This window comes from Polypterus senegalus, chromosome 1 (assembly GCF_016835505.1).
Source record: "Polypterus senegalus isolate Bchr_013 chromosome 1, ASM1683550v1, whole genome shotgun sequence".
Classification (NCBI taxonomy): Eukaryota; Metazoa; Chordata; class Cladistia; order Polypteriformes; family Polypteridae; genus Polypterus; species Polypterus senegalus.
Genome location: NC_053154.1, coordinates 170,846,646 through 170,867,612, shown reverse-complemented (window position 1 = coordinate 170,867,612; position 20,967 = coordinate 170,846,646). Strand labels below are relative to the sequence as shown.

At 34.9% G+C, this 20,967-nt stretch overlaps 1 protein-coding gene across 3 annotated transcripts in view; it reads left to right on the top strand.

Annotated features, from left to right (window-relative positions):
* wdr33 (WD repeat domain 33) overlaps positions 1-20,967 on the top strand; it is a 217,738-nt gene that overhangs the window by 95,027 nt on the left and 101,744 nt on the right. For all 3 annotated transcript variants that reach the window (XM_039762909.1, XM_039762898.1, XM_039762920.1), the window contains exons 4-7: positions 5,387-5,491; positions 6,500-6,595; positions 7,313-7,464; positions 14,407-14,504. In XM_039762909.1, coding sequence (XP_039618843.1) covers positions 5,387-5,491; positions 6,500-6,595; positions 7,313-7,464; positions 14,407-14,504 — 451 coding nt within the window. The remainder of the gene's footprint in view (positions 1-5,386; positions 5,492-6,499; positions 6,596-7,312; positions 7,465-14,406; positions 14,505-20,967) is intronic.

The following is a 20,967-nucleotide window of genomic DNA, read 5'->3' as shown; positions in this document are numbered from 1 at the left end:
ATTAATCGCACAAGTAAATTTGCCCCAAAGCGCAAATTTTTTTTTTAATGTAAAAGGGTTTTAGTGGGCAACAGAATCATATAATAGACATGAATATTATAAACTCAAGCTCTTTTAATTTCTAAAAAAAAAAAAAAGCATTTAAACTGCATTTCAATTCAAAACAGAAACAAAAATATCATCCCTGGCTAAAATTGGGCAGACTTAAAAATAAAGTGGTATTCTAAGTACTTTAAGTACATGGTATTGTCTTTAAATAATAAGAAAAATTTCAACATAAAGTGCAGTTTTTCTTCTTAAAAAAATAAGGCAGAAACATAAAAGGTAATTTGACCAGCTTCACCTTTAAACTCTGAGTAACCTTAGCCAAAATTATTTTGTACATTTGGCTAAAACACTGTGATCATTGAACATTTTGTAATTAGATGTAATTAAAATTACTAACGGTCAAGGAAGTCCAATGATCCCCAGTAAGAGCCACAAAGTCCGCTTTCTGTAATGCATCTAATTTTGCTTGCTTTTCGGTGTCATAAAGTTGTTGAATTTTACTTGAAATAGTCTCTCAGCACGGCAGTTGGAAAGTGACGCTCTCTGTAGCACATTTTCTAACCCCCTATCTTCCACCACTGTTAGTGGTCTACAGTCCAAAGCAATCCATTTTGTGAGAGAATTTGTAAGTTTGACCGATGTTGACTTACTAATTTTGGTCCTGAAGCCAGTCATTTCATCAAGTTTGGGCTGCTGACACCTTTTGTTGGTACTCGAACTCGTACTGCTAGTGCTAACAGCATACACAGTTTCTGTGCTCGCTGTAACATGTTTTGCATTTAAATGGTACCATAAGGTTGAAGTGCTTCAGTGGTATGCAAAGTCCTTTTTGTGCAGTTTGCACAAAACCACGCTTTTATCAAGGCTTCCGTCGGGTAGTCTTTTGAAATGAAATTTGCCTCTCGGACTCTTCCATTTTTGTAGCACTGATGTGTGCATCAATGTAATCAATGTACCAGGAAATCATGCATTGACAAAAGTTCCCCTTTGCTTGGAATTGAAAGTGTGATTAAATGCATTATTTTTTAACGCGTTATGGAGCACATGCATGGAAGCTTCTTAGCTGTGCTTGTGCTAAGAAAAGGAAACATTTTAAAAATAACGTAACATGATTGTCAATGTAACCTATTGTAGGGTCTGTCCCTGAGACTTATTAATTGTCATGACGAAGCAGCGCCTTACTGGAAATTGGAGGCATTTGAATAGAAATGGGAGATCAGAGAGTATAACGGGGATGCGAGGAATACAAATTCTCTCCCCTGAGCAACCGCCAGTAAAAATAGTTGCCTCAATTAGGTTCTTTTACAGACACATGACCTAAAGTCTCGTGCTGTTACATAGTCTCGATGGCGGTAAGGTTTTCAGTAATATTATTGGTGTCCCAAACCTCAAAATTAGATTATGCTCAGTAGTGCCTGGAGGATTCAAAGTGTGGAGAAACCCTAGAGACAGCGTGTGTATTAACTTGTGGATTTTTTTGTGAGTATTTGGTGGCAGCGTCACAAAGTTGCTTCCGCAAGACCACGTTAGCTGCGGAGCTCAGCTCAGAGCGAAATGAAGTGAATGAAATGAGGTGAATGGGAGGGGAGATGATGATGTCAATCCCCCCCACAAACACAGTCTATCGGAATTTGCATAAGCACAGTCCTTCACCAGCAATTTTAACTTAGTTACAAAGTGATCAAAACTCTCATTTATACCCTGCGTCCTCTCATTAAACTTGTATCCCGCGAGTATCGTATGAGTTGTGGGCATGAGAAACTGCAGCGGCAGCCTGTCTATGAACTTAATTTAAACTTTAGGTTTACACCGTGCTTTGTTTCCGAAGTAGCTGCACTCATGAATATGCTTGTATGCGTCACTGTGCATGACAAACGGCAGCGGGAGCGTGTCTATAAACTTAATTTAAACTTACGGTTTACACCATGCTTTGTTTCCACAATAGCTGCACTTATGAATATGCTTGTATGCGTCACTCGCTCACTTCTTATTATTTCGCTGCCTTCTCAATTGCATAATGCATGTTTTCTTCAGCGCTCTTTGGAGCTCCTCCTTGTTTTCTACGTACTGCGTTCACAGTCATTTAACGTGATTACGTGAGAAATGCACGGCACAAAAGATGGTATGTGAGACTTTTAAAATGTATCGTGTCATTACGATCAAGAATATGCGACGCTTGAATATAAAAGCACCACAAATGCATCTGTATGTCGGCATTTTGCTTCACCACTTTGAACCATTCATCAAACAGCAAAGCGCGCACATCGATCCCCGAAGGATCTCCATAGAGGCTTGCTGTCACATGTAGATAGTAAACAGAGACTCAGACGTCATGTTCCGACTTTTAGCACACTGCGCCCCCCGACTTTTTGCTGGTACTGCAACTTGCGCACGCATTGCGTTAATTTCTGAGGACCTGCTCAGAGGACGTGTGAAATGAACGCTGGGAACGCGTGGCAGCCATGATGCGGGCGTGTACGCATTCTGAGCGTGAAGTATAAATCGGCCCTAATAGGAACCATAGCACAGAGAGATGTGTACACTGATACAAGTACAGTAATCCCTTGCTATATCGCGCTTCGACTTTCGCGGCTTCACTCTATCGCGGATTTTAAATGTAAGCATATCTAAATATATATCACAGATTTTTCGCTGGTTTGCGCATTTCTGCGGACAATGGGTCTTTTAATTTATGGGACATGCTTCCTCAGTTTGTTTGCCCAGTTGATTTCATACAAGGGACGCTATTGGCGGATGGCTTAGAAGCTACCCAATCAGAGCATGTATTACATATTAACTAAAACTCCTCAATGCTTTAAGATATGCTTCCCGCGTGGTGCTTGATTGTTTGCTTGTCTTTGCCTCTATCTCACCCTCTCTGGCATTCTCTGCGCCTGACGGAGGGGGTGTGAGCAGAGGTGCTGTTTGCACAGAAGCTGTTTGCCTAGTGAATACGGACGCACCTCCAGGAAATGCCGCTTTATCGGCGGTGCTTCCAAAAGCACACTTATTGATTTTTTGATTGTTGGCTTTAATCTCTCTCTCTCTCTCTCTCTCTCTCTCTCTGACGTTCTCTGCGCCTGACGGAGGAGATGTGAGCAGAGGGGCTGTTTGCACAGAAGCTGTTTGCTTAGAAGATACTGACGCTCCTCTAAAAAATGCCGTTTTATTGCGGTGCTTTGGAATACTTAAAAGCACACGTATTGATTTTTTGATTGTTTGCTTTTCTTTGCGAGTGAGCTCTCTCACTCTCTCTCTGAAATTCTCTGCTCCTGAAGAGAAGAAGATATATTTGCATTCTTTTAATTGTGAGAAAGAACTGTCATCTCTGTCTTGTCATGGAGCACAGTTTAAACTTTTGACTAAAGGGTGTTATTTCATGTCTAGAGGGCTCTAATAATGTTAACAGTGTGGGAGAGTTTATAAGGGCTTAAAATATATAAAAATAACTATACAAACATATGGTTTCTACTTCGCGGATTTTCATCTATCGCAAGGGGTTCTGGAACACAACCCCCGCAATCGAGGAGGGATTACTGTACACATGTCGTAAATGTAGGAAGGGTGTGTGGGAATTGTCAATATTTGAATGTGATGATTTTATATAGCACGGATCGGAAATCAGCAGTTCTTAGCATTGCACCACACAAGCTGTCGTATCAACAGCCTACTGTAACTTGCTGTATTTTTTCTTCACTTATAATCTAGAATAAAAGTGCACTTGTTATGTTATACTTGTACACCAACATATGTTCCTTTGTTTGAGCGACACGGGCATGCTGAAAAAATAGACGTGTAATGCCACGAAAAGTACACACAGGCACTTCAGTTCGCAAGCATTGGTACGAGAATGCAGTCACAAGTACGCTGCAGTGCTATAGCGCATCTTTATGTGAAAACAGCAGTGTCAGATGGGGGGGCGGGGGTAGGAAAGGATCCTGAACACGACTGAGAGAATGAAAAGTGAATTTAAAAAAAAAAACCTTTACAAGTAAATTACACTGGCTGTTACACACTGAAATCATATATATGTTTTTATTCTAAAATAGTAAGAATAAAAGCAGTTTACTTCTCAAAACTGAGTCGTGCGGGATTGAACTTATGACATTTTGATTACTAGTCAGCAGCTGATACCCTTATGCTACCGTGAAAGTTATAGTAAGTATGTGTCAATGTGGCATGCTAAGCCGGCTTTTTTTCTGCAGTTATATTTTTGAATAAAAGCATACTTATTCTGTTATATTTGTACCTTTAATGAAAGTGTTTCTTTGATATTTGGACATAACGCTTCATACATTATATAGTTTATGCCTACATTTTGTCATTTACTACTACAATCTGAAAAACATTTCTGTTTTAAAAATGTTTTTACGGTCGGATGTGGAAAAGGAACACACGTGAAATGCGTTTATTCCAAATAATGATCTATTATTTCCACTCTAAAACTCCACTTCACTCCCAGATAATCAATCAAGGCATGAGCTGGGATAAGTTTGTGCATGTTCTCAGTCAGTGGGGGATGGAATAGCCGGCTACTTGCAGCTTTTCTTTTATTAGCACATTTAAATTAACAAAAGACGCTGGCGGAGAGGTGAGAACGGTTTTAAGAAGTGATTTAAGGTGGGACGGATCTACGAGTTTTTTTTGTAGGCTCTAGTAATTCTAGTGTTAAAAGAGAAGTAATGTGAAAAGAAAAAAATCCATAATTTCCTCCAGGTATACTGTAAATAATACATTGCATGCAAGATGTAACAGAATTAAGTTGCGCTCACTCAATTATGTTTGTTGGAAAACGGAGACGTTAACTTCTGTTTTCGCCATTTGTCTACACTACACCTCCTGAAATTGGACACTTTGAAAACACTGTCTCGAGCCGTATGCATCTGAAAAAGACACCTCGTTGTTGCAGTGTGGATGACTGAAAGACTGATAAATTTGTGTCCAACAGGCTGCTGAACAGTGAACAACTAGCTCAATATGAACTAGGTAATTTTGTAATCCACACTTCTTTAAAAATACGGACTGTAATTCAATTATGTAGCACATCACTGTTTTGGTCCTACTGATTACAGCAGTCCCATTTCCTGATCAGTCACCCTTCATAAAAAAGAAAAATCTATTCCAAAACACTGGACATAGAGGAGTTGTTTTCCTTGATGCTTATGTTGCTTACTTTGATGGATCTAAATAGTGTTTTGTACTGTCTGAATGCTTAATATATGCACAAAAGGAAAAATAATTTACCAGTATCTTCTCCTGCTCAGATCTCCCTGCTTGCAATTCTTACTGTGTTTTTTTTTTTTTTGCTTTACTGAGATTTCTTTTTCTCCCCATCCAGCTTGTTCCACCAATGGGTATGCTGAATAACCCTATGAATGCAGTAACAACAAAGTTTGTCAGAACATCAACAAATAAAGTTAAATGCCCTGTTTTTGTAGTCCGGGTAAGTAATTCTAGGAAAGTGTAACAGTTTTCATTTTGTGTCCAACCTATACTGTGTACATAGCACCAAGAAGATTTTGCTGATTCTTTTATTGTGAAATGCTAGTTGTACACACCATAAAACTAGCATTAAAGATGTTTGGATACACATTACAGAGATACCATTAGAATACACAGAAACATGGGAATAAATTGGCAAGAAAAATTGTACATTGAAAATCCTTAAAGTACCAAGCAACACAACTGTTGCAGAATAATTTAATTTAATTCTATCATCTGGAAAAAACTTGTTATCTATAGTGTCATGTAAAGTAAGCATACGGCATATCTGTGGCTATTCTGGTTTTCTTCTTTAGTTCCATTACACATGCCAATAGTAACTCAAAAGAGGAAGACCAGCTAATTTACACAGTGAACGCATGTTTCTTTAATTGATAAGTGAAATTAAACCATGGAAATGAGAGGTTCTAATAATATATGAATAAATGAGATTTTATTTTGTTGGAAGGAAATAATAGAACCAGTTCCGTTTGGTATCTTTTTTTTCAAATAGACTCAGTTTTAAATTTGAAGACTGTAATGTTTGTATCATTGCTGCATCAGCAGTAGATAAAAAAACAAAATTGCTTCAGACTTTAATTAAAGATTAGTCATCATGGACATACTGAACGCGGTAGAGAGAAACCTAAGGGTACCCAAATTAAAAGTCAGATTAACAACTTTAATATGTTAAAATAAAAACCTTTGACTTTTTTTTTTTTTTTTTGCTTTTCTCAATTAGGTTCAGTCACAGTTCTGCAGCTATACTGTAGTTTCAGGATTCCCCTGTTGTGCATTTATGTTGACATGTATAAGAGCTAAAAAGAAGAAACCAGCTGTTAAGTTATAGAATGTTTACATTTTTCTTGTCTTTAAAGCAGTTTTAAAAAACATTCATGAGCTCCTATTCTACAACAACTTTATATTAGTTTAAGGCTTATTTATATTTTTCATTTTCATTACTCAACAGTGGACTCCAGAAGGGCGACGTTTAGTAACAGGCGCATCCAGTGGAGAATTTACTTTATGGAATGGTCTGACTTTCAACTTTGAAACAATCTTGCAGGTATCATTGGTTGTGTGTCTGTGTGTGTGTTTTGTTTTTTGTTTAAATGCAAAGTCAGAGAACTTTTCATCAGTTATTACTTAAGTCAAATTGGGGTGGCTATGCAGACTAAGGCAAAAATAAAGCTGTAGTATTACACTTCTAACTTGTAAGACCTGTCTTGCTTGCAATTTGGGGAAGTATAGTTTGTGGATGGTTGATTCAAGTAAAGTTTTTAACAAGATGGGATGGTTTCAAAATTACACACAATTTGAAGAATGTGTATTGATTTCCATTGTTGATAATAACTTAAATGTCAAGTTATTTCAAAGGGTGTGTTGCCCATCCACCTCAAAATGCTTGCCTGTATCCTTGGAACACCTAAATTCCATTGTTTTTCTCCACTGTGGATCTATTTTCCCAAACAAATAGTTTTGTTCTTTTCTTTACCTATGGGTAGACTACTTTCAGCTTTCCTCAGTTAGGAAACTTGAATATCTAATTAGTTTAAGGTCAGCATGATCTGAGCCTCATTAAACAGACTTGTAAATTAACATTTGTGATTTTTTTATTATTTTTACATTTTTTTAAACATGTCTGCATAAACAGCAGTTTTACAGTTCTTGTTTTACATATTTTGGTTCTGTTTATCAGGAATTCTGTGTTCTGATTGAATGCATAGTCATTCATGTACTTAATGTTCTGCTTATAACTTGTCTACATTCTTGTTCTGTTTAGGCCCATGACAGCCCTGTGAGAGCAATGACTTGGTCTCATAATGACATGTGGATGCTGACAGCAGATCATGGAGGTTATGTTAAGTACTGGCAGTCCAACATGAACAACGTCAAGATGTTCCAGGCGCACAAGGAGGCGATTAGAGAAGCCAGGTTTATACACAATCTACCATTTTATGTAGTTATGCACAGCCTGGTTTACATGTTAGCCTTCTGTACAGAGTCCAAATGTCCTCATGATCCAAGTGATTTTCATCTGGGCATGTGCTTATACTTGCTTAAAAATGGTCTGGTTGTTTTCTCTTTTTCATTATACCATTGTGTTCTTTCTTACATATTTACTCTAGCTAGCCTTGAATCTGTAAGCATTTTGCAACACTGTTTTGAGAATGGTGATCATGTACTTTTTGCTTATTTTTTTATTCATTTATTTGATATAAGCATTGTATATCTCAAGCTTTCTTATATATTCTAATAAAGAGTTATTTTCTGATAACCAGAATCTGAATAAACATTAAATAACAGCATTGCTAACAATATTCACAATAGTAAAATTATGACATCAGAATAACAATTTTTGAATGCCGGAATGAGAGGGAACATAATTATTTGAATCGCTTGTCTCAGTTTTGAAGACCAGACTGCACTATTTTGGAAAAAAATATCAGGTCTGAACTTCCCAAACCAATTTTATTTTTTTTTCTAACTTGTGCAATTTGCACACATTTTTAAATATTGAAAATTTGAAGTGGTGGTGCTGCTTGTACTGAAGTTTCAAATTCAGCCTACCTCTCGACTCATTTTTCATACAGGAGGCATCAAGTAATTCATTAAAGATTTGGGACCTGTCAGATCCTGTTTTTCATTTGTATTTTAAGGTTCAGTGTATTTGTCTGAATGGTTAAAATTTAAACTGTGAGCCTAAGAATTTTAGTTTTCTTTACTACTCATTTTTAATCTGTTGGGACCAGGAAAACTTTTTAGGATCACGTCAGCTTGGTCACACTGTATAACAATCACAGTGTCAAATATGATGGTTCTGATAATAGCAAGCTATTTTACTAAGTCCCAGTTCTGATGAATTCATACTTCTTAGACCCAGGAGGAATATATGCTGAGGTAACATGTTTGCTTTTTGAAATTGACAAGAATACTTAGGGTTATTTTTTACATGGATCTTTCATCTTTAATTGCCTGAAATTTCAGAAACTATACTGTTTTGTATATCTGCAAAAGGTGTGCTAGATTTTGAAAATCTTGTTTTAACGTTTTTTTTTTTTTTTTTTTTTTTAAACTGATGGGTATAGCTATAATAGTCAACAATCTGGGCTGCAGTGTAAGAAGTTAAAATTAGATATTACACTTTTTACATAAACAGTGTATACATTTTTACTAGTATTGGCATCCATTTGTAATTTTTCAGATTGAATCTATATAAATACACCAGTGCATTTTTTAAAATAATTATATAGTACCGTTTTTTCACAAAAATAGGACCTACTCCAAAAATAACCCCTAGCATGATTTTCAGACTGCTCTGTAATATAAGCCTTATCCCAAAAATAAGCCCTAGTCAAGATCGTCAACTGAAAAGTAAGGCGCCTAAGGCCTGGTTTATACTTCACGTGATGTGACGTGCGTGCCTGAAACATTCGTTCAATTCCGAGGATATCTCTCGGAACAATATCACTAAAAAAATGTTAATTGATTACATCCATCAATCTGGGAATGCGACCATTCCAGCAGCATCGGCGCAAGACAGAAACAAAATCCCTGGACGGTGCATCAGCTCATTGCAAGGTGAACACAAGCACACACATACACTAACATTATTGTACCATTACCAAATTCCCAAATATTGGATTCCATTGGTCTTTGGATGAAAAACTGATCACACTGTGGAAGCCCACCAGGAAAACATGCAAGCTCCAGGCAGGGATCACAAGGGATGTGACTTCCTGTAAGACTGCAGTGCTACCACGCTGCCACCGTGCCATCCCCGTATGTGTTACTATTAACAGCATTCATTATTTAAACAAAGTTAACGATTTATCACTGAAATGTAACAAATATATTTTAATGCATTTCATCATGAAAGTAATATCAAGTATAAATCTTAGAATTCTAAATGTGCAGAGAGCTAGAATATCATAAATTTAATGCATTCTGTGTGGTGATCTATTGCTGCTTGCCACTGCTGTCAGGTCAGGAGGAAGCCCCAAGAAGCACGTAGAGATTAAAAACTGGGTCGATTTTAAAAATGACATTTACAAAGTCTACTTTAATGATAAACTATAAGGTGATAATGGACATTTCAAGGTTAAAGCAAAGCTGAAATTTCCACTTTAATCACAAAATAGACATTTTCATTATGTCCTTAATTTTTTTTCTATGTGGCTCAAATCTGCTGCCGTACATTCTGATGCTATTGTGAAGGTGCAATAAAAAAGATGGTATGTGATACTTTTAAAATATATCGTGTCTTTATGTTGGGGAATATGCGACGCTTGAATATAAAAGCAACATGAATACATATGTATGTCAGCACTTTGCTTCATCACATTCAACAATTCATCAAACATCGAAGCACGCACAACAGTCCTGGAGGATCCTAAAAGAAGCTGGATTAGCAAGAAATTCAGGCTGGAATTCAGGGTTTGAATGTGGAGAGTTATGACGATATTCCAGAAGAAGATGATGACATGACTGTATTTGTATAAATGTATATTGTTGTATATGAATAAATATAAGACATCCCCTGAAAATAAGCCCTAGTGCATCTTTTGGAGTAAAAAATGAATATAACAGTTAATATTAATATAACAATTTATTAAGAAAAATTTATTTTATTTAGAAAGCTTTTCAGGTTAATTGTAAAAGCTTGTGATGGTACTCACTTTTTTCAATATTGATAGTACAGAATGAAAGTTGGTACTGCACTAGTTCATGACTGCAATTAGATGAATTAATTTGGAAGGCATAATATGTGAGGAAAACATGAGTTAAGACTACATAAGAAAATGTCTCGCAATAGTGGTGCTGCACCAAAAAAATGGCAGAAGTCATGCCTGGAATTCCTTTGAATTTGATGCAGAAAATTTTTTTCAAGCAATTGTAGGAGTTGTGGTTATTTAAAAAAAATTAATAAAAAGCAAGACAAAACACATGCATGCTTTTGTTATTGATACTTATTAAGATGTTAGTTCAGAAATAGATTTGTGTGTCCTTTGAGAGTGCATTGACTCATCAGATGTGGATTTTGTTTCTTTACCTTATATTGTCATGAAGTAGTAAGAGGAGATGAAATGGTGGCAACATTAATCACTTTTTAATAGTGTCTTATACAGTCCTGATAAAGGAACAGAGGCTTTGCATTTATTCTTATATTGCAATGAGCGTGTCTATGGATGGTTGTCCAAGTATACATTAATTTTCTAACGGGCATATACAGTTCAGGGTCGCAGAGGAACTCTTGCATGCATCCACAATTATACACCATGGGTGGTGGGAGGAAACTGGACACTGGCAGTAGTAACACCAGTTTTGGCAAGTGAAAATCGAGGAAAGTTTCTGTCAAAGTGGCCATTTGACTTGTCTACCCTGGTGATGAAATGAGCAGCTCTATTTATTAATACCAAAATAAAAATCCTTTAGTGTTTCAGTGCTTCAATGCACAACATGTACATTGTCAACAGAAACATGTATTCACCCAGATAGCAAAACAGCATACTTTATTGCATAATATGAATATGCAAGTGCTAAATTTGTCATTTGTGCTTTTTTGAAGGCAAACTAATAGTCATGACTATAGCCCCTAAAATGAGACTAATTTAGTAAAAAGCATATGTTTTATATTTGAATTGTTAAAACTGACTGTAGGTAACTTCAAACTACTTAGTTTTCTAATTCTGTTTTTGCACAAAGGCTAAACAATAATAAAGTCTGATCACTCATATAAGAGATTCTAAAAATGGCGCAAAAAGCCTGTTTTATGAGTTAGAAATAATGTACTAATTTAAAACTAACAAGATTGATTTCACACAGGAAGCTTTGAGGTTTGGGAAGATGTTAAAAAGGAGGGTCAAATTTGGAAATTTAAAGCACTAGGACTTGGTGAAATTTGAATCAATTTGATTGATATTAAATATTACTCTTTACAATTTTTTTTACCAGCTGGCGATACAAATAATCTTATGATAGCAAAGTTTCCAAACCTAACCAAGAGATTAACACATCAGGTTTTAAAAGCATGTTGCTAGAAAAATGGCTTAAAGAGTTTGTTTTATATGCAAAGTATCATAAATCACATATGCAGCATTACAAATATAGTAATGTTTGAATTTTATTTCAAAGAATACATTTCGATTGTGCAGGTAGTTCATGACATCATTCTTTGTAAAACCTATTCTGAAATCTCCGCAAGGTTATAATATCCTCATAAACACAAACTTGACATTAGACATGGGAATTTTCCCTATGTATCACACACATTACAGTGCTGTGCTGCAGGTTTATTTTTGTTGCAGAATCTTATAGGTATTGATCAAAATTTCACTGATACTAGTATTGAATACAAATATTCTGGTATCATCACATCCCTAATAACAGGGTATTTCTACCTATTAATATAAAATATTCCCTACAATTTATTTGAATCACTTTCTGAGTAAAACATTTTCATGATCACCAAATACAATAGTAAACTTTCTGGTGCTGTCTAGAGGAGATTAAGGCTTTATTATAGTCAGGCGATTAATGCCACAAAGAAGTTGTGATTATAGATTACTGAATGTCTGTAAGATATGGTTGAAAGTGTGAAGTCTGCACATTGCAGAGAAGATAATGAAGAGTGCTTGTCCTAGTGGCAGGAAACTGAATTGTTGTTGTTGTACAGCTAGCACTTATTTTGTGCACAGTAGACTTCATCTTTTATTTTTATGACTTTCATTTTTAGAGTGAAATGTCTTGGTTACCATCACCCTTCCTCTTTTATATACCCCACCCTTTCTTCCATTTGCATTTCCTGGTGACAGCATGTAAGGGGAAGAACACATAATCAGAATTATTCATGAGGCATTTCAAAATGATGAAAAAAGTGATTTGACAGGAATGGAAGTTAGGAGAGGGAGATTAGCCTTTACATCCGATTTGCTGTTGAACATCCACTTAACATAAATTTGCGGAGGAATGACTAATGTAGGTAATTTGTAGTATGTGTATTAGTAATATTCAAGACATGTGTCTGGACATCATGTTCCATGGAAGTGTTCCACAAGCTGCCCCAAAAATATTACTAACAAACCTATTTCTAAGAACATATCAGTTTAAAAAAATAAAAGTAGACAGGAATATTGAGTTGAATCTTAATGCGAGTGCAAATTTCTTTCAGTAATTAGTACTTTTCATGAAATTCTGAAGCAATGCATTGGCGGGTAAATCCACTTTCTGTTAGCCAGCAATGGATTGTGTTTATTCCTCTTCACTACTTTTGCTTCCAATAATCAAAATTGCTATGTGCTAAGTATTGCTGAAAAGCACTACACAATAAAAGCATCAATACTTAGTTAAGGCTTTAAAATTTGTATGGAGGAATTTCTTTATATTTACCAAGGTAAGTTTAACTTTCTTATGCCAGTCTGCTAACAGTTTCAGTTCTGTGTTTTTTTTTTTGTTTTTTTTTTACATTAACTTGCTCTGTTTTGACAGGTGTCATTATATTGTAATATAGAACAAACAAGGTAAAATAACTAAAATCTTATAAAATAACAGTATTTGATCTGTGTTTAAGCATCCATTTATCTTTAAATTGTTTTCAAGCACTTTTTCATGTTGTATATGAGTTAAGTTCCTGCCATGAAAGGCAGATGTGTACAGCTTTAAACCAACTTTTCATATTGTTAGAAAAAATACATTTATGTTGTATATACTGACCAGAAGCACTTGTCGCTACATGTACATATTCCTTTGGGAAGAGACCTGATGGGCTCTCTTCATCCCAACTATGATACATGCATTTTTCCTTTTAAAAGTACCTGCGACACACATACCTGTGTCAGTACAACACCAAAGTTGTTCCAACTGAAAATGACAAAAAGGTACAACATCAATCATAAAGCAGTGAGTAAACGTTATACTCATCAGCTTTCACGTGCTGGATACAAACATAAGGGCTGTCACCTTATATAAAAAATTTGACAACTTATCTCTTTTGATTGCTTGGATCAGTCTTCCTTTAGTGGGATAGATGTTAAAACATGTGAGAGTGTGTGTATATATATCTTTCTGTGTATCTTTTAACATCTGTTCTTATTTGCAGTGTTTACACAAGCAATTAAACACTCGAGGGTTGATCACCAGCTTTAAAGGTCATTTTTCTTAGTGACTGAAGACTTTGTCAGTATTGTATACACGTTTGGACAAAAGGGATAAGTGCAATTGTATGAGAACTTGAGTGTGGGACCAACTTTCACAAGTAAATACGTTTGTTGAGAGAAAAATCCTTAGGCGTTTATTTTAATCTAATACTACGTTCTGTTGGCTTTTTAAAATAGATACTATGTTGTCTGTGGTTTTATGCTAAAGTCACTGTTAAGTTAGTGTAAAGTACCATTTGCTAAGAAGAGCTGTACATGACTATAAAATGCTTACCTATTGTGAGATATCTTCTCTGTCTCTTCGGTTTTTACACAATTTTTTTTTTTTTAAAGTTTAGATGTAATTATGAGTTTCACCTTTTGCAGAGTTTCTGAATGACCATGTGTAATTTAAGTAGAATGATCCATTTGTGTGTCTCTGACACAAGCCCTTTAGTATATATTAGTCTTTAGTTTAAAAAGCCCAATGAACCTCTTCAGTGTGTTCACCTCTCTGATAATGAGTTTGACATTTTTTTTTTATATAGAAGCATATCCAAAGCCAGGAATGTCCCAACTACTCATTAGAGTGCTGCTTAGAAGTCTGACATTTTCCGGTGTACCTCTTCAGAAATTGATCTTTATTAATGGCTATTAAGGAGCCATGGCTTAGGCAAATCCTGGAACTTGTACATATCTGTCGTCCTGAAATACTGTTTTGTTTCCTGCTATGTGTCTTCAGTTTCTCACCAACGGATAATAAATTTGCAACTTGCTCAGACGATGGAACTGTTCGAATTTGGGACTTTCTACGATGCCATGAAGAGAGAATCCTCCGAGGTATGTTTATATATTGCCACATTGCAGGCACAATTCCTGCTTGATCAAACCAAGTTAATTCAAAATTTTAAGTTATATACACACACATTCCTCATACATCTGCTACCTTGAAAGCATATGCTCATGCAGAACATTTACATTCCCGTGTCACAAATCTTTTGGCAACATCTGGAAATAATAATGTTGTGTGATATCATACAGAATTTTCCAGCTTTTAAAAATGGACTTGGTTAAAGACTGGGTTTGTAAGGCGTGACCATTTTGTTTACGTCTCTGTTCTATGTAACATTATTTTATGTGGTGTTCACCAAGGTAATAAAGTACTTTTTTATTTATAAAGATGTTTTTTAGTCGCTACTGAAAAAAATAAAAATAGTGATGGGGTGTATAGTGTTTAATGCATTTCCTTTTTCTTAACCTAAACTGGAAGCATATACATACAGGCATTAAATATGGCTATTAAATTTAAATCAGAAGTGTGCAATGTTTTGGGTTACCTAAGCTTACCTAATAGTAGACAGAGCAAGTCATCCACTTTTAGACAGAGCAAGTCATCCACTTTTGTAGTATTCGCCACATCCAATGAACTTCAGTCTCTCATTTTAAACTTTGTGGTAATCATTGAACTAAATAATAGAATTGTCAGATTCAGTTAAATCTTTCAGGATTTAGAATTTCTAAATCATTGTGTAAACCTATAGTAATATGTAAAGAAGAGCGGTTAGTATCTTTATCGTACACAAATTAACTGGTTGAACATAGTACATACTTGTTGATATTATCCTTTCAGCTTTCTAAAGTTGGCCATTGATCCCCTTGACTGGTTGCTTGGTGTACAGTATACTTTTTATTTCCTTAAATGAAGTCAAGTTGGCTTTATGTTGTTTAGACAATTTCAGTTATCCAGCTGCTTATTTGAATTTAAGTTAATGTTTTTTGTAGTTTCCTGTGTTGAAGAATACAATAAGTTTATAAATAGACCAGTATTTAAAGTTAAGATATTATGGATTATACTAATTTTCTTGCAGTATCGTCTGTCTGGCTGTGATTCAAGAAAACTTATAAAATTGAAATTGGTGTGGACTATTCTGCAGATATTTTTAAAACAACAATATAATAAGCATCAATTTTCTGATCAATTCAGTCTCTATGTAATTAGCAGTGTTTTAAATTTGAGAGCTGTCATGTAAGAAATTTAAATTCATAAATGCTCAGAATACTGGTCCCTAGTCCATTGTTCTGTTTATAGCAAATACAGTTGCATTTGGAACATTAGTTTCCCTTTAGATTTTAAGGAGTGCAAGTTAATTACTACTTATGTAGACAGTGGAAACTTCCAGACGTTAATATGGTATTTGTTTTTATATGGTCAAGCAAAGCTTTGATTATTTTTTTACAGGATTACCAGCCTGTACTCTAATTGAGCAGATTTTTATGTTAGAACTTTATTTGCATCAAGTTTGTTTTTGCCAAGTGGCAAGGCCGTTTTAATTTTGGAATGAAAAACTCTTTGAAAATTGTTCTGCAACAGCAGATTGATGATAGGAATCAAAATCTTTTGAGCAAGTAGAATCATTTTGAATTGCCAACCTCTGAGGCCTCTGGTTCAACTTGCGTGGAACTTAAGAATCTGTGTTCTACTGTATGCCTCTATGTCAAGGATGAGAAGAATTTCTCCTAATTCTACAATATACTACTGCTACATAACTAAAAAACCATGAATGTAGCATACACTTGAATCGGAACAATCAAAGAAATAAAAACTTTTCACCTTTGCAAAAAATTGTTAAAGAATTTTGTTATATAAAGAAATGTTGTTTATTGTTAATTACATTTGTTGGACCATCAAAATCTGTGAAGATCAGATTAGCATATTTCACAGCCCTGCCCCAAAGATGATTCTTAGTGCTATGGTGCAGACTAATACCGACTTTCTTGGACATGGCAGAGGTCTAATATTAGGTTAAACACTGGTGGGGACACATTCCTTTTCATGTTAGTTTGTCAAACTCAGCAGTAATACTATAGTAGTTTAAGAAGAAATTAAGAAAGGGAAATAATGTATTGTTTGTTACAATTACAGCATTATGAATGTCATTTCCAGTAACAATAATATTATTGACCTATATGTCTGAAGTTGAATTTAAAACTAAGCTTTAATGTAATTGTAAGGCGTCCTGCTTCACTTTTAGTCATAATCCTTACTCCACAATAATTTAAATTTATTTTAGCAATCAAATTATGAATAAATTCTGACTGATGCATTACTGAAAGCAATTTTTGTCTTTCATATCCTCGAGACTTTGTAAAGATATCCTGGCCAGCTGAGAGAGAGAATTCCCCAAACATGTCTTGGTCCTACCCTTGATCTTCTGTCTGTGGGCTGTATCTAATACACCCTCATGATTCTCAAAAGTCCAAGGGAGTCCCTCAAACCACTTTTATCTGGCTAATCTTTACTTGGCAAGGCAGTAGCTCTGCTGAGAGGACCTTTTGTTTCAGTGTGTTTTTGATACTATCACAAAGTCAAGTAACCCTTTGCAAAAGCATGATTTTGATTGCTTGTATTGCTCTTACTCCCTTTAATGGAACTTTACTTTTGAGTTTAAGAACCAAACGTTTTCAGGAATCTACTGTTGGATGTTATGAAAGCAGATAATTCACTTTTTGCCACCAGTCACCTTTATTGATAGTGTTATGAGCACGCAAATTGGAATGTCATAAGCTCACACACCCTAATTCCAACATATGAGGAGAAAACAGGGATTTTTTTTTGCCATGCTCTGTTGTGGTGCATCAACTTATTGCACGTATTAGTGAAGAAGTAAGGTCATGCAATTTCGTCATGTACTAAAACAGTTTTGATTAGTGTAAAGTTAGACTAACAGTAAATATTGCAAGAAGGTTGTAACTAAATCCAAGTACACTAGAGTGCTGTGTTTTAACAGTGTGAAGATCTATGCTTAAATTAAAAAAAGGCTTTCTAGGAAACATTAGATTATTACCAAAGTGTTTTTTTAAGAGTTTGGTTTTTAACATAAAACTAGATTTGCACTATTATAATTTTTGCTCATAGTTTTGTAATGCAATGATAAATTTCACAATATTCTATCGTTAAGTTCAACACCAGAAACTTCGCATTTAATACATGCTTAAGAATGGAAACTTTGAAGGAATTCAAGACAGTGTCATTCAGCTAATTTTTATGTGGTGCAGAGTCCAAAAAAGGTCAAATCTGGGAAAAAGTTTTAATTTTTTCTTTTAGAACTCTCTACAGGTTAACATGAATTGTAATTGAATTTTTATGATTACTATGTATTTTAGCCATCAGTCTACCATTTCTATTTTCTTGACACAAAATGCAGACTTTAAAGCAAACTGATGATGTTTTTAAAAATGCCATCAGTAAGCTGTATTAGGTCATAAAAATGTTTACCAAAAATACATGAATTACAACTTTTCTTAAAAGGTATTTGTAAATATGTTACATGTAAATTTAGTTGGATGTGAAGCAGCATGTCTCTGTTCAATCATATTTCCCTCAAAGTTTTCCATTTTATGCCTTATGGGCTGTGGTTTTGTGCTGTTACAGCCACTGGCTTCTATCCAGTTGTGATACAATATGCAATACTGGTGTGTGTCTGCTTTCTTTTTAGAATTTCAATGCTTAGCGTAAAAAAAAAAAAAGAAACACAATGCCATCATTAGAAACTGCTGTCACTAATACATCCTTCAACTATATTCTTAGTCATTTAAAAAAGGTAAAATGGTAAATGTTATAAATAGACTTGTTTCACATTTAATTTTTTTATTATTGCCTATATCTTGTGAGGCTTTTATTTCTAAGTACTGAAACTCTGAGCTGTCAAAGTGGTCATTTTTTATACTTGCTTGTATTTCCACTTGCTTTAAGTGTTTATTTAAAATTAGAAACACTTCTAACAGGATGAGAGTTTTTGTTCTCTGACACAATACTCAATTAATGAAAATTATTAATAAAGTGAATACCACACTTAATCTCACATCCAAGGAACTCCTTTTATAAATGCAAAGGAAGTCCTTTTACAGTTTTTCTCAGTTGCTTTGGTGCATTTCTCACAACAGACTTAACATTTGCACAACGAGTGCATTTCTCAAAACACTTAGTGCAAATGGCAAAACATCATGGATGACCAGCAAAAGCAGGTAACCTTTTCAAAATCCTTAATCCATGCCTCAAAAGCAAGTATTTACATCGCTGAATATGTCAGTGCCATCAAAATGCCAAGTCCATGAATCATTGTCCACGGACATTACAGCCAAAATGTAAAGTCATGTTATCAATATAAATTGGCACAATCTGAACATTTTCTGATGCACAAAACATCTGAATGACAAGGGCAGGAAACATAAAAATACAAAACACTGATTGCGGGAGATTGATTTAAGAAGAATGTTTTATTGATTGCACAGGTATATGGTGACATACCATGCACTGAACTTGGAGTCTAGCAAAAAAATGCATTTCAATACTTCATGCATAACATATGAAATGAAGGAAAAAAATTAAAACATCAAAAACAATATTTACATACTGAAATGTGTTTTGTATTTTGATGTTGTTTGCCATTGATGATGTTTTGCCATTTGCACTAAGTGTTTTGAGAAATACACTTGCTGTTATGCAAATGTTAAGTCTGTTGTGAGAAATGCACCAAAGCAACTGAGACTGATTGATCTAAGATCTCACACCTGCCCCGAATAATGTCACCTGAGAGCAATGTAAGGTGGTGCAGGAATCATTAGTATTGTGAATACAAACCAAAAATAGTTTTGTAGAAACCTATAAAATACACTTGACAGCCAATGATATCTTGTTGAATAATTTTGTCTGCAATGACTTACACAATGAAAAAATGACAAGTTTGTCTGAAGTGAAAGACTATGCAACAGAGGGCTACACAATGCATTTTGATCATCATGACATAAGCAACCGCTGATGCATGATATAACTGAGAATTGCACATAAGCATCTGCCTGAGTGAACTAAAGCAATTGCAAAATGACGAAAACACCCAGAAATTGCTGTTATGATGTGCACAACTGACTAAAGGTTGTGGGAATTGAACGAGCAGTTTTGAGAACTGCAATTCTGTTGTGAGAAATGCACCAAAGCAACTGAGAAAAACTAAACCTGAAAGACAAAGTACAAATTTTTCCATTAGAATGTCTGAAGCAAGCTCTGAATGTCTGAAGTCTTTGTATGTTCAAGTTATATATAAGATATGACAACACAAGAGAATTGAATCCCCTAATTGATTATATAGGGTGGTCCAGATCTAATTATGCAATTTTCATTATGCTATAACTTAAGTTTATTACATAGAAAATCACCTGAAAAATCCCGGACCATTGAGAAGTGTACGAAATGACGACATGAAGAATCGTCTTCGTGCCAAACTGAAATCGTCCCCACATAAATGAAAGTCATCCAGACGATCTGGATCTGCATAATTAGATCTGGACCACCCTGTACAGATTTCAGTTCCAAGTTTAGAGGAGGATTATTTTATCCTCTCACAGCTTCATATCGATTCTTACTTTTCGTACTTAAATGCAACAAGTAAAGTTTGTTTTGATAGATTTTATTTGTTGGAGGTAACAAAGTGACATAAGATTTGCCTAAATGAAAATAGTGACATATGCATTCATAATTGTGCAATAGGCTACAGAAAGAATTTTAGATACATTACCTGTAGTCTACTACTGCAGAATATTATTTTAAAATTGTCGTAAAGGTACACATTTGCCGGTGTGGTTAATGCAGTTTAAAATGCCTGTCCTGACATCCAGACTAAAAGCATGCCAACATCTAGGGATATTTTTTAAATAATTTATTATTTCTGAAGCTCTTAAAGCAACTGAATTGCATTCATTGGCTCATTTTGATTCTGAAAAATGTTAAGCTTCAGTGACAAACGTTAGCAGTTTTGAGTTCAGAGACTAGAGATAATTTACATAAATATTTATACTGTAGCTATATATAATCTGGATTAGCAAATAAATGTAAAAACTAACATTTAACCCTGAAAAATGAATGTTGGTTTCCACAAAAATGCATTTCTGCATTCTGTTCATGATTATGACCAAAACTTTAAAAGATATTACTGTCCTGTGCATAGATAAAACCATGATGTGGCTGCTTTGAATTACATTGCAGTGCTTGCATTTCTGTGAAAAATCATTATAGTATTGTGTACACAGAGAAGTTACTACTTAATTGTTTTAAATAAAGTTTTAATATGTTATCTTATGTTTGTGCACTGGAAATTTAGAAGTGTCAGTATTTATCTTTATATTTAGAGAATTACTTAATGTGATTCCTTTATAGGGCATAGTGTGCTACAGAGGTGGATGCCAACCTTTTGCATCTGTGAACTGGATTAAATAGTTTGAGAAAGTTTTGTTATATAGGGTAGATGCC